General features: G+C 39.7%; 1 protein-coding gene across 9 annotated transcripts in view; it reads left to right on the top strand.

The window, feature by feature from the left end:
* The window catches only part of SPATA6L (spermatogenesis associated 6 like), a 59511-nt gene that overhangs the window by 36565 nt on the left and 8332 nt on the right, over nucleotides 1–14614 (top strand). For 8 of the 9 annotated variants that reach the window (XM_074330470.2, XM_074330472.2, XM_019729835.3 and 5 more), the window contains 5 exons: nucleotides 570–647; nucleotides 3132–3371; nucleotides 5478–5580; nucleotides 8323–8357; nucleotides 9118–9314. In XM_074330470.2, coding sequence (XP_074186571.1) covers nucleotides 570–647; nucleotides 3132–3371; nucleotides 5478–5580; nucleotides 8323–8357; nucleotides 9118–9314 — 653 coding nt within the window. The remainder of the gene's footprint in view (nucleotides 1–569; nucleotides 648–3131; nucleotides 3372–5477; nucleotides 5581–8322; nucleotides 8358–9117; nucleotides 9315–14614) is intronic. The other variant, XM_019729847.3, reaches the window with a different exon arrangement.

Genomic DNA, 14614 nt, shown 5'->3' with positions numbered 1-14614 from the left:
AGTTATCTTTTTTTGTGTGTGTGGTGAGAACACTTAAGATCTACTCTCTTAGAAAATTTCAAATATACAACATAGTATCAACTATAGTCACATTGCTGTACATTAGGTCTCCAGAACTTACTCATCTTGCATAACTGAAACTTTGTATCCTTTGACTAGCACCTCCCTATTTCCCCATCCTCCAGCGACACCCCCCCCCCCCCCCCCCCCCCGCAACCAGCATTCTATTTTCTGCTTCTATGAGTTTGACTATTTTAAAGTCCATATGTAAGTGAGATCATGCAGTATTTGTCTTTTGGTGTCTGGCTTATTTCATGTTGGCGTAATGCTCTTCAGTTTCTTCTATGTTGTCACAAATGGCAGGATTTCCTTCTTTTTAAAGGCTGAATAATATTTCATTGTATATATATTTCTTATATGTATTAATATATTTTAGATAATGTGTATGAATTATGCCAACCACACAAAAGAGCAATTAGGTTCTTGTATGATTTCAAGTTAGGATGGGATGGGCAAAGAACCTGTTTCCAATAATTTCATTTGCCTCTTTTATGCTGTTTTATTTTTAGGGCATTGCTCCCAAAATAGAGTTTTCTACTAGGACAGCCATCAGAGAAGGTGTGTTTCTACATAGAAACAGATTTCTTGTAAGTATAATAAAAAAGCCAGTAATGTAAATGTCAGGAATTTTCTCTAGAAATTTAAAGAACTAGGTTTATAAAGTTTAGATGCAACTGGGCAAATAGAAACCTGGAGACCTATTACTTCATTTGAATTTCTGTATTCGAGCTATTTGCTAAGCCAATCATGTTAAAATGAGTATATTTGGCACACATTTATCATGGTATAGTGGGTGGGCAGAATGATCCAGAAGCTAAGATCATAACTTCGACGTGTAAGTTAGTTAGCGTTGTTGGTGGTTGTTTTTCCATGACTTTTACTCTTGATCTTAAGAACAGTAGTGTTTCCTTCTTTCTTTTGCCAATGCTGAAGCTCAAAGTTATATTTGTGGGCCGTCTTTGGTAACCATAAAGGGTTTGGGGGCATCCATGAACACTGCTTCCATTTTACCCTTTTGTTCAGCCCTAATTTCTCCTTAGCCCCGATTTCTTTCTGTGTTTCTTTTACCTTATAGTATACGATTTTGCAACCATTTAAAGTCCTTTCTAGAACAATATGGAGAATAAATGAATGTAATTTGTAAAGCTACTTTTAAGTACTTTGCTTGTCATCCTAAATCTTGCCTGGTGTCCTAGAAAAGACCTTGAAAATGTGGGCTGTGGTTTAAAGGTCCTGAACGAGAGGGTCACTAATCTGTGCAAGTCAGTCAATCCTCTGGACATCGTAACTCTTATCATTGGAGACCAATGATTAATTTTAAGGAAGATATTAACTGCTTTTTAGTTTTTCTTTATTTGCCCACTATTTTCTTCAATCTGTTTGATATGTGTGCACTGTGATTTTTCAGCCTTTCTTTCTTGAAAACTTCCTAATATAGATTTTCTTTTAAGTGTTAATTTTTTAAGTAATATTTTTTATTTTTTCTTATAACAAAAATGTCCCACATATTTTAGAAAATTAGAAAATATGGATAAGCTAAAAGGACATAACAATAAAAATTACCTGTTATTCTTACTATCTAGAGATGAGCATGACTAATTTTTTACAGTATATTCTTCGATACAACACACACACACACACACACACACACACACACTTATTTTAAAAGATTGGGATCATACTACCCTGCATATTATTTTGTATTTTTCCTTTTTCACTTAACATACCACGAACATGTTCTTGTGTCCTTAAGTATTCTTATACCAGGCAATTTTTCATGGCTTCATAGTATTCCATTGTATGGAAATACCATGATTTGTTTGGCCAATCATTTTCCTATTGTTGGGCACTTAATTGATATGTCAGGGTCCAGTCAAGAAAACAAACCACACCTGTTATTTTAACAGAAGGATTTAATGTAAAACAACAACAACAGCAACAAAATGGCTAAATAGGGGTTGGAATCCTGAAAGGGAAAAGGGGAACACTGAAGTGATGGAGATAGTAACTGCAGGAAGTACCTTCCACCTCTAGCGCTGGTGACGCAAAGGAAAGATGTTGGGCCATGAACAGCATAGAAGCTTGAGGAAGAGACCCCATAGAAAGAGGGTCCTGGGGATGGGCTGCCTTCCTGTGTGCTTCCTTAGGAATTCAGAGATAGGACTCTGATGAGCTGAGACTCAAACCTGCAAGGAGGGACACTGCTCATTGCAGGTGTCTCAGGAGCTTGGAGGAAGCCTCATGCTGGGGAGACTCAAATCTCTGAGTGCTGGTATGTCTGAGGGGAGCACAATGAGGCTAGTTCTGGGAGTGTGTGTGTGTGGGGGGGAGGGGGTGCTATAAACCGGAACCATCTGCTGCTGCCAAGGTGAAGCATAGTTGCTGCGGTGATGCTGACAGAAAGAGAATGCAAAACCGGACGTGGCCAGTCCTGTCTTCCTCCTTCACTCTCGCAGTCTCCCTCTAGCGCCTTCTAGTGGTGGAGCCTAACAGAACATCTGGAAAAGTAGAAAGGGGGTTGCAGAGTGCCAGCCCCAGTATCATAAAGCTGAGTGTAGAAAGTTGGGTTTGGAGCTGAGAGGCAATTGCTTACTTACCACTCACCAATATAGTTGATTTCTCATTTTTGAACTTCTGTAAGAATTTTTGTAGCGATACATATAACCATAATTATTTCCTTATATTATATTCCTTGAATTGAAATTGCTGGATCTGAGTACATGCCAGTTGTTTTCCCTCTCTATCTCAGTCTCTCCATATCTATCAATCATCTATCTGTGACTGGAAGAGGGAGTCTTATACTTTCCAACTTTCTCCTAATACAAATCTTACTTTTACTAATGGAAATATAACAAACTAGCAAGTTATAAATACTAGGGATGTTAAGCTGAACTGAAGAAAAATTAAATAGAGAAGTGCCCTTCCTTAAGTTCATATTTGATAAATCTGACATGTTCAATCTTCTACCTTAGTTAAACAAAATTCAATCAAGTACAATTATATTCTGATTGAATTTATTCTTTAGCTACGTTTTTGTTTTTAAAAGCATTGTTTCTTTTTTTTGGTTTCAGGAAGAAAGACATAAGTCACAAAGGCCTTTATCTACATCATATGGACCCAAACTCCCTTTAAATAATATACAAGTGAAGCCAAAGGAGAATAATCTCAACAGACTACCCCAAAACATGCAGTCCAGGGCGCCCTCTCCATATTCTACCAGGCATTTCTTCCAGGACCAGCCAGCTCAATTGAACGTTGGAAATAATTTCAGAATCTCCAGAGAAAGCAAACCTCCATTTGTAGTTAGACATGTGAGCCTAAAATTGTTTTTCGGAGTTCTTTGGAATGGCGAGGGTGTGAATGAGGGCAGAATAAAGGAAGGTTGGGCCATAAAAACAAATGGGTAACATTAAATACAGAGGGAACTCAAACTGAATAATGACAATGATTACATTATGTTCTCTTGCTAGAATCATTGTCAGGAAGCTCCCATAACAATGTCTTTACAAAGGACTTGCCCAATAAATGTCAGCCATCCCTATTTTTTATTTGTGAAAATATTAATAGTGTGTGATGTCTGCATATGGCAGAAAGAATCGGTGAACTGACAGGGGTAGAAGATGCATAACAAAGGCTGGCATATACTCTGTACCAATCTAAAACTAAAGCTTCACCAGTTCTAAAGAAAACTGCTTGAGTTTTTTAGATGGCGTTGTTGCTCACTGCCTATGCTTTAAAGAGCAGGAAAAATGTGTCTGCAGGAAGAAGCAGTGACGTGCCATACTCAAAGCCCTTGATTAAATGCATCTTAGATGTAACCCTCAGGAAGTAATGGGCAAATTTAATCACACTAGTTCTTTTAGTCTCCTTAAACATTTTGACTCCTATAAAAGTAATGGAAAAAAATAGAAAAGTTCAAAAAAATTACCCATAGGCTCATCAGCATAATAAAAATAAAAAAAATGTATTTAAGTTAATGCATTTTCTTTCATCTTTCTAAATATTCATACTGCTTAATTTTTCTACAAAGTTGTAGTTATACTGTACTGTGTACCGATTACTTTCTTAATATATACAGTTAATATTACATTAAAAGCTTTCCTATATTATTTCAGATTCTTCATGAACATCATTCCACATTCTAGTTCATGACTTATTCTCCAGTAGTTCTTATGACTCTAGTAGTTAACTATTGATGCTATTAAGTTGGTAGTTTGACCTACAGTCACTAGTGGTGATATTTGTGTATGAGACATCAGATATGAAGCATAGTAAGCCCCTAAGTCAAGGTGCTATTGAGATAACTATATGCAGAGTTTCAAGTAGAACAGAGATGTTCTTTGGCTACAGCTGTTTCCTTCATGGTGACTTGGGTAAAAATGTCTGGCAAAAATCTAGCAACCAGTCTTTAAACATGGCATCATAAAAATGTTCACCTGAGTTTATTGGACAATCTGATTTATTTCATTTGAAATAAATTTTTGTAAAATACAATTTTAGTCTATGCCTTTATGGGCTCAATAAGCTTAAAGTATTGGTAGATTTCTTAGGGAATAAAACGTGCTTGATATTTATTTTATTTAACAAATTTTTATACAGCCTTTACTATGTGCAAAACTCTTTTCTAGCTGCCTTATACATAGTAACTCTTTTTTTTTGCTAGATTTTTGGAGGATAGCTGATGTTTAAGTAGAAGTGTTAAAATTTAGAGGACCCAATGTGAATTCTAATCAATATATTTCTTAAAGTAGAATGAAGAGTAACATTACAACCCGCCTTCTTGAAATTTAAAAGCAAACAAACAAATAAACAAGGTAAAAAAGAAATTCAGCAACTCTATGTCATAGATATTCTGGAAGAGTTCCTACTTCAAGTATTTTGACCTGTTTGCAGAGCATGTTGTCCAATGTAGGAAAATATGGTCACCTTACATAAAATAATACAGTCATCACTATTCTTTTTTTCAAGGGTGTAGACACTCAGACTGGCAGAGGATGTGGAAGGCTGATGTCACCTTGTGATAATCCTTTGTCTTCAGGGAGGAACCCACCTAGGCCAGCACTGCTCAGACGCTTCAGAAACTGAAACTCTGTCTTGTTTTAAAAGATTGCAAAATAAACTTCATTTGCTCTTTTATGGGCTTGATCCCTACCAATGGTTAGAATATAACTTCTTTAGTTCTTTATGCTAACATTTAGCCCATATCCTCATGTTCTAGCCTCAGTGAAGATAGGGACAAACAGCTTCCCCTAGTGGGATTATATTTAACGTACTTGGATACTGTGAGTTAATTTGTTCCCAATCTTCTTTTCTCACCTGCTTGACTTTCACAGGGAGAAAAAGGCATTGCAGGTAGTGCAGAGAGGGTAATGTAAGCTATGGTAGTTTCGAGTCTTATTTCTATCCTTTACTTTCAGGTGGACAGCACAAAGCCTTTCGGTGAGAATATTTCAGAGCATCATTCCCGGAAGTCTAGAAGAAAATCTAAGTTTGCAAACTTTCCGTTTTCAATGAGAAGAGGTAATCAAGTTTTTTTTGTACATTTCTCTGGGAACAAATGTATCCTACTTCTAAATCTGCTTTCATTCTGTGTAATCACAAGTTTCTTTGGAAACTTGGGGTGTAATTCACAAGTGCTCACCAGCTGTGGAGTTTCCAGGGAAGGAGTTCCCGTGGAGCAGAGTCAGCTGAGAAGGTGTCCGTTCCAGAGTTCCCCTAGCTATTGAAGGAGACTGCTCTGTCACCAAGTGTCCTCTGGTTGCAGTTGTTCCCTGGCTGGACTGAAAAAGAAGGGAGCAGCTTGTCCTGGTGTGAATTCCTTACAAAGGCGCCATTGATAGCCAACAAAGAAGACTCGCCATTTCTCTGAATGGGAAAGGGCAGGAGATTGGTGATCAGGAGTTCTAACATTTGCTTAACAAGATTCCATGTCAGGGAGGAGTGAAGCCAGTGCCATGTGAAGTAGTGAGGTTAAGGCAGGAGATCTCAAATTTTCAGGTTTCAGGACCTTTTTATGTTCTTAAACATTGAGGACCCCAAAGAGCTTTTGTTTATGTGGATTAATATTTAACATTATTTAACATTTAACATTATTAATATTTAACATTATTAATATTTAACATTGTTAGAAATTAAAACTGAGAAATGTGTAAAATACAAGGATACACAAGCACACATTCCAGTAGCGATCAGAGTGATGATGTCATGACATATTATGTAGCTTTTTGAAAACTTCTTTGTACAGTCACAAAGGAATGAGAGTGAAAAAGGCAACTCATTTCTTGGTATTGTTGGGAGAATAGTTTTGACCTTGCAGACCTCCTGAAGGTCTTAGAAACACCTCAGGGGGTCCCTGGACCACACATTCTGAGAGTCACTGGGTGAAAGCATCCCTTGGAGGCATTTGCCTTATGATTGAAATACACGAACCATGTCAACACTAAAGGCCATGACAGTTTTTAACCATTTTTAACTTAATAAACATTCTTGGCTAGAAAGGGATGGTGGTGGCCCATTCTCTTGACTCCTGGTGGGACTGGACCTGTACCATCCCTGACAACAGGTTCCCTATCTTACGTTTAATGGTTTAAACTTTTAAAGTCTGCACAGTGTCTTATGGTAACTCAAGCCAGTGTTCTTGGATCATGTGTGACTGTTTGACAGCAGCCAACCAAGGACAGACTACACTTTGAAGCAGAAAGTGCTTTATCACCTCTGACATTTAATTTGAGTCCTTTGTAGCCTATAAAAGCAGCACTGTCTTCCCTATTACAGTGAAATCAAGCAACAGCAGATGTCCTTCCCTGGGAAGGACAAGCTGGGCTTAATGCTGGCTCAGTGACGGTGGGACTCATATATCACACCGGTCTTGGCCTTCGTCTTTTCTTAATCCTGGCAGGTGGAGAACTAAGGTTCCAGAGAGGTTACAGCAAGTGTACAGGTCACACACCAAGTTTTTGACAAACCTACCTTTAGAGAAGACGTTCAGAGCTCTGGGCTCAGATCCTTGGAATCCCTAGCTTCTGAGCTAGACCTTTGCTTGGATCACCTGTCAGCTCATTCATCCAGGCCTAAGGTAGAACAACGCAGTGCTTCTCAAGTTGGAATGTGCATTGAATCAGCTGGGGGTCTTGTGAAACTGCAAATTCTGATTCAGTAGGGCGGGGGCGGGGCCTGGGCTCCTTCCTTTCTAACAAGCGCCCAGGGGATACCAGTGTCGCTGGTCCATGGACTGCACTTTGAGAAGCAAGGGGACAAAGGCAAGGCCCCGTGAGGGGAGTGCTTAGGACCAGTAGCAAGGGGGCCACAGGGCAGTTTTGTGGTCATAGCTGAAAAGTCAGCTCCCTTGCTGACTCCCTGCTCAGCTGGGAGAAGAGAGCTTCTGGGACAAGAGGGACACACCTAGGGTGCATGCCCAGAAAATATGACAATTACCAGGCTTAAAAATCCCTTTGCATAGCTTCCTTCTCTACTGCCAGTGGCACAGGGCAATCAGCAATCCAGGAAAAGCCCCTTGTCACTGCTTAAGCCCCAGTCAACTGGGGGAAGCCATGGTGGCCTTAGCATAGCCTTGCAAATACTCATTTCAAAAGCATTTTTTCCCTCAACCTGGAAAAATCCAATTTAGTCTTGGTTTTGTCTGTGTGCATTAATTACTTCACTTCTTGGTCATTCTTACCATTCTCTGGCATTAGACCTACTTATTTATTATGATTATTTAGGAAAATCATAATGATTTATATTTTTGCTGTATTATGTTTCTCTAAGCTCTTTCGTATTAATTGTCTCTGACATTTATGTCTACCTTGGACAAGTGTACTCAAGAGTTTCTGCATAAATAGGATTCCACGATAACCAAATATAAAGGGAATGGCAGAAGAGGAAGAGTATATGAGTTTTATATTAGAGCCACATGCTTTCTTTTTGGCTCTGGGCACCGGGCAAATACTAGTTTTCCAGCCTACTTAAGTTTACTGAACTTATTACTTCATTTTAGATTCTCTTTTAGCCTTCCCATTTCCATATGTGCTGTCATTAATCATATAACCTCATGGTTAACCTTCAGAGGACAGAAAAACTCATAGATAGAATTGCTGTGACTCAAGGGAGGCTTAAAAGTGATAGTGTAATTTACAAGGGAACATTTAAGTTCTTTCATAATTCATTGTGTAACATTTTTATACTGCTGTGGAAGAAATGTAACAGCAGTTTTAGGGGTAACTGGTAATAATGAGTCATTGAAACACCTGTTCTTTCTTCTAGCTTCTTCTCTTGACGGCTGTGCAGATAACATAAAGGTAATTTTAGAAGTAGCATTTGTAAAATGATTTATTTCCAGCTATCTAATGTCTATTATTGTGCTTCCTCCAATGAGTGGTGAAAAGTATATTTCTAACTAGTGTTGCTTATGGAATTAATTGCTATAGTTTAACTAGAGTTTAAGAGGTGCCTGGGCTCCACGATCTGCTTTGCTTTGCTTTAGTTGGTTTGTTCCCTTCATATAAGTGTTTTCATTTGTAGGATGAATCGCCAATGAAGGTGTATGTAGGCCCAATACTTTATCAGTAGGATTTTCATTGCTTTTTTGAATACCTTTATACATAGAGGTGGTAAATCACTTGTTCATGAAGTTTGATTGGTTTGTCAAGGTGAAGGGACAAAGTTTTATGTTACAACATGAGAATAGATGTATGCAAAGAAAATGGAGTATACTGTGCTTGTTCTGCCATAGTATTTAAGTATTTCATTAAAAATTTAAATCTTTCCCAAACCCAATAAATCCCCATTTCTCACAAATCAAAGTTCAGAGCATGAGTTCATTTTGGCTTGTTACTACATACCAAATGTACAGAATTTTGGTTATCTTTCCTTGACCTTACTCCTGAGCATTTTGTCTCTAGTCTTCTCTACTCCTGCCATCTTTTATTGGAGGAGATCCCTGGGGCAGGTATTGTGTCGTCTTGCCCCCATTTCTCTTCCTTGTCCCATCTCATCCCAGCTCTAAATTAAGCAAACAAGCAAAACTACAGCTGAAGAGTATTGCACGTTATCCCTCAGGTTACCAAAGAGCCAGATGAACGGATTATTTTGAGGAATGAGTCACCATCACCTTTAGATTCAATTAAGTTTGGGAAGTCCTCGGCCAGTCACGGTCACCGAGGGGATGCCGATCTCCACCCAGAAGCTTCCTTTGCCAGCACCCAGCCCTCCAGGTCTCCCAGCCCTCTCATGGATCAGCTGCTTCTTGGAGAAAGGTCAGTGGCACGTGCCTATCGCTTTGCTTGAAGACTGCCTTGTGGTCTGGCAGGGGTAAAGCTGGATCACTTCATCAGTCTGCTTCCTCAGAAATATTTCACCTTGATGTGGAAAGTTATTATTCCTTTAAAAATCTTCCCCAAAGTAAGAGTTGAGCCTTTTCTCTTGTCTGTGGAAAACATATCTCAGGGTGTTTGTTGAAAATAGGACAGACAGCTTACTTGGCATAGATACTATTTATCTATCCATCTTTAGCCATTATAAATTTTAAAAGGTAAGCTTTTGATTTCTCACCAGTATCAAAATCCTCACTATAGAAATTTTGGAAATTACGGAAAAAAAAAAAAGGAGTGGAAAAAAAATCACCCATAGTCCTGTCATCCAAAGACAAACACTAACAACATATGGGTATATCTTCTTTCTCTTTTTCTAGACTTGGTTTGTTTATATTATTGTTAACAAATTTAAAAAAACGGTGATTGCATATGCCTGGAGGACAGACCAGAGATGGAGAGCAGAAACTTATTTTCCTAAGTGCACTCTCTAGTAACATTACTAACCATCCAGTTTGCCCAGGACTGTCTCATTTTTAACGCTGACAATCTTGCATTCTGGGAAAACTCTTAGTTCCAGGCAAACCAGGAAAGTTTGTCACCTTAACTCAAGGGAAGTGGCACCGAAAATAATATTAGTAGATAGTTGTTTGATTGAAGCATATGCCAGTTTGCTTTACTCTATATTGTTAGTGATGAGAATAAGAGAAATCCCTATATCAAAATAATACAATTGCTTACAAAGGGACTTATAGTAAATATCGCAGAACGAGTGGCCCTGAACTTATAATGGGAATTATATTAAGTTTGAGGTAGTCTAAGCAAGTGACAGTGCATTCTTAGTGTTTTTCAGAAATGATAGAATACCTTTATATTAATAATGGACTTGAGGAAGCCAAATAAAATATTCTAATAAAATCTATTAAAGAATGGTGAGTTCTTGGTTAGTTACTTTATTGGAAGAAATTAATATAACATAGATTTTAAAAACTTGGCCTTGACACCCAGAGACAGGTGGTCAGAGACATATTGACAGCCCTCTCTGTGCCTGGCCTCCATCCCCTATGGCTTATCCTCTTTCTACTGGCCTGGAGCTAAGCAGGAGGGGTTCCCCCAGATGTAAAGACTTAGGAGAATTGATTTTAAATGGACAGGGGGAAGAGCCTTCAATTAGTGGTAGTCAGGAGATGTGAACTCTAGTACTCATCTGTGATCTCACACAAATATTTGGACTTTTAGACCTTAGTTTCCTTAGCTGTAAAATGGGTGTAGTGATCCAAGATCCATCCTCTGAAAGCAACAAAGTACTTCTCTGCTGCCAGAACTGGAGAAAACCCATGGCTTTGTCCATGTGCCTTGTTTTTATACATCACCCAAACTGCTTATAATCAGCATAGCAAGCTTTTCTGAGGGATTGAATTGAGTATGCATTTATTGAGCACCTATTATGTACAGTGTACATGATTGTGACATGTCCTTGCTTTCCAGTGGCTCACCCACTAGATGAGGAGGCAGGCATATCCCCCTGAATATGAAAAGGACTGTGATATGTGTTTGACAGAAGTACAGTGCAAATGTGGGGGAAAGACAGGGCAGGAGGAGGTTAATTACATTGAAAGGGAGATCTAGGAAGGAAGGCCTTATTTCTTTTAAAATAATTTTGTTAGATAGTTTATGCATTCATTCAACCAGTCTTTCATGAGTATCATTATGCAGCAATTCAATGGTTCTCAGTTCTGGTTCAGTAAAGAATTGCCTCATATCTGTTGAGTCAAAATCCTTGGGATTGGAACTGAGCCTGAATAGGGTAGTGTAGAATCTGCAGTTAAGAGAGTTCCTCATCAATTATTTGTCAATTTAAAAAACGACATATGAAGAATCAGTTACTAATGATGTACCAATCAGTACCAATCATGGTACTTAGTAGACATTCAATAAATATTTGCTGAGTACAAGAAAAAAAAAAATGCCTCAGAAGAAAAGTAGGATTGATAGTTAATGTGCTAGGCCTGTAATAGAAATACTAACATTTAAGACGTTTCTCTTAATCGCTGAGAACTCGCAACCCAACAGAGTATGTAAAAAAATAAAAATAAAAAAATGTGCACAGATAACTTTCTAAAAGGCAGAACTTTGAAAATAGTACAGACCAAATAGTTTTGGAGTATAAAGGGTAAGGAAGGCACTTCTGGAATGTTTCACAGAAGAGAGGCATTTGCCTTGGGCCGTGAGGGAGGGGAATAGATTATAATAGAGTTAATGGAGGGGAGGAATGGGAGGTAAGAAAGTAATGGGCACTGTCAGCTTCTAGAAGTTAGACCAGCTTGGGGGGATGATGGGTGCCAGGCTGAGGGTCTGTGGGGGACCGTGCAAGCCAAGCTACAAAGTTTGGGCTTTGTTGGGAGGCAGTGGGGAGCTTTTGCAAGTTCAGGGATTAGCACAGCTGCATGTCGAATGATGACTCTGGCTGCAGACCAAAGTTTTATCACCTATCTCTGACGGTCAGCAAATTCTGTGTGACCAAATGTAATAACTTTGGGATTAATTGGACTATGAATTTGTAAATAAGGTCATGAGCAACAGTGACAAAAAATAACGTGGTCACAGAAAGGCCATCTGGTTTGCCCAGGACTGTCCTGGTTTTAGCCCTGAAAGTCCTGCATCATGGGAAACATCTTAGCCCTGGGCAAACCAGGAAAGTGGCACTGAAAATAACATTTTTAAGACAGCTGTTTTGAATGAAGCCCTTTGTATCCTTGGGGATGAATCCATTCCCTGTTGATTCAGCTTGATCCCAGAGGCAGCCCCTGAAACACTAGCTGCTGCCAAGTACTTTGTCCCAACCTCACTCACTGTTTTTTCCACATCAGCACCTTTGGGACCAGTCAACCTATGCCCAGATCATAGAAGTGTATTGAATTTCTGCCAGCTTAATACGGAAATCAATAAGGGCCAAGGTTGCTGGGATGAGTTGGGAGACAAATTTTGGAGTAACAATTAGCCCAAGGTTTTAATGGAGGAAGTGGAAAACCCTTTAAACTAGTAAGGTAAAAAATGGTAGTCCCCAAGGGGAGGGAGGAACACTCTGGAGCCTGTTCCCTATCTCCATCGCCTGGATAGTGTCACATCCCTTCCACACACGTCCTCACTCTTCCCCTGCATGAGGAGAAGGCTGCAATGAAGGCACAGCATTGCTCCTGTCTGTGAGCTCATCATTCTCAGAGACCTTCCAATGTAATGTTGATTGGATATAATAATAATGGTAACAAATGTAGGAATTGTTTTGGTACTGATTACTCAAGACCTATGAAAAACCATGTATAGTGTCCAGCTGGTGGCACTTTTTAGATGCTAACTTAATTTATAGCTTCAAAATATTTCTGTTCCTTCCTCTGAAAAATTCTTAGAGGAGTATAGAAATGATGTGCCTGGCCTTTTCTTAAACCTGGGCAGCATTTCAGGTGGTGCTTTCATTTGCTGAGTTGTTTTCCTGGGTTGGTAATGGATTTGTGTAGATCCAGTCATACTCTTAGTCTTGTCTCCCTGGAAATCAGCAGTACAAGCTTGTTACAAGGAGAACCAGCATGGGTGGCCCAGACGTGGGTCCCAAACTGAGCAGAAAGGCAACTGCACAGGGAAAGGCTCATTGGTGTGGAGCCAGGATTAACAGCTGATTGATTCCCAAATGTTCCTGTAATTGCTAAAGTTTGTTGTACATTTATTAAAGAGAATGATTTTATCCAAATTGCTAAAATCCTTTAGGCATTTTAAGAAAAACAATATCTGTGCTATTCATAATCAAATGGCAAATTCTGTCTCAGAATTTAGAAATTGGTACCCACACCCCTCCCAAAAATGAATGATTGAATTCATCAAATAAATGGATGAATTCAATCACTCAAGCAATATTTATTAAGCACATGCTGTGGTATTCAATATCTACAAGGCCCTGGGATGAGCTATTAACCCAAGAGTTTTAGTCCCAATTTCAGTCTAGGAGTAGAGACAGACATTAATCAAATAGTGACAAAATGTCCACTGGGGAAGCGCTGTGAATAAGGGGTAAATGGACTCCAAATGCATAAAACAGGGAAGCTCACCTCCTCTATAGGGGGAGAATCAGGAAGGATTTTCCTGAGAAATCAATTGAATTGTCCTTTGGCTCTCTGAGTAGCACCATGGCAGCCGGCAAAAACAAGGGCCTTACCAAAGGTGCCAAGAAGGGAGCCAAGAAGAAAGTGGTTGACTCATTTTCTAAGAAAGATTGGTATGAGATGAAAGCACCAGCTGTGTTCAATATAAGAAGTATTGGGAAAACACTTGTCACAAGAATTCAAGAGACCAAAGTCATATTTCAAGGGTCGTGTTTTTGAAGTGAGCCGAGCTGATCTGCAGAATGAAGAAGTTTCATTTAGAAAATTCAGGCTAGTTACTGAGAGTGTTCAGGGCAACAACTGCCTGGCTAATTTCCATGGCGTGGATCTTACTGGTGACAAAATGGGCTCCATGGTCACAAAATGGCCGACCATGACTGAAGCTCATGTGGATGTCAGGACGACCGATGGTTATTTGCTTCGTCTGTTCTGTGTTGGTTTCACTAAAAAACACAACGATCAGATTCGGAAGACCTCATGCTCCGCATGAACAGGTCGGCCACGTCCGGAGGAGATGAGAGAAATCATGACCCGAGGTGCAGACACGTGACATGAAAGGAGCGGTCAGTACACGGATTCCAGGCGGCACTGGAAAGGGTGCAGAGAAGACTTGCCGGCTGTTCATCCGCTCCATGATGGCCTTGTTAGGAAAGTCCGAGTGCTGAAGAAGCCCGACTTTGAACTGGGGGAACTCATGGAGCTTCATGGGGAAGGTCCCAGCTCTGCACAAGCTGCTGGGGAGGAGACGGTGCTGAGGCTGAGCGAGCTGATGCATATGAGTCCCCAGTCCAAGAATCTGTTTAAAATTCAGACTTCTCATGGTGGCAAATAAAACCTGTTCATGATGTTTTAAAAAAAAATAATTGAACTGAACTCTGGAGGGTATGTTGCCACGCAGCAGCCTACCTGTCTGTCTCCTTGTGCCTGCCCCTAAAGAAAGGAGAGTCTGTGAGATGGATCCTTTCAGGGACTTTGCTTCACCTTTGTGCTTACACCTTATGTCTCCCTGTTTGGCCCCAAAATATGGCTGGCTAGTCAAAGACGGGTATGACTCCCCACGGGGGGTGGGGGGGGAGGGCAACCCAAGCCACA

Source organism: Rhinolophus sinicus, chromosome 16 (assembly GCF_057876585.1).
Source record: "Rhinolophus sinicus isolate RSI-liver-muscle chromosome 16, RSI-T2T, whole genome shotgun sequence".
NCBI lineage: Eukaryota > Metazoa > Chordata > Mammalia > Chiroptera > Rhinolophidae > Rhinolophus > Rhinolophus sinicus.
This window is presented reverse-complemented; position numbering and strand designations above follow the sequence as displayed.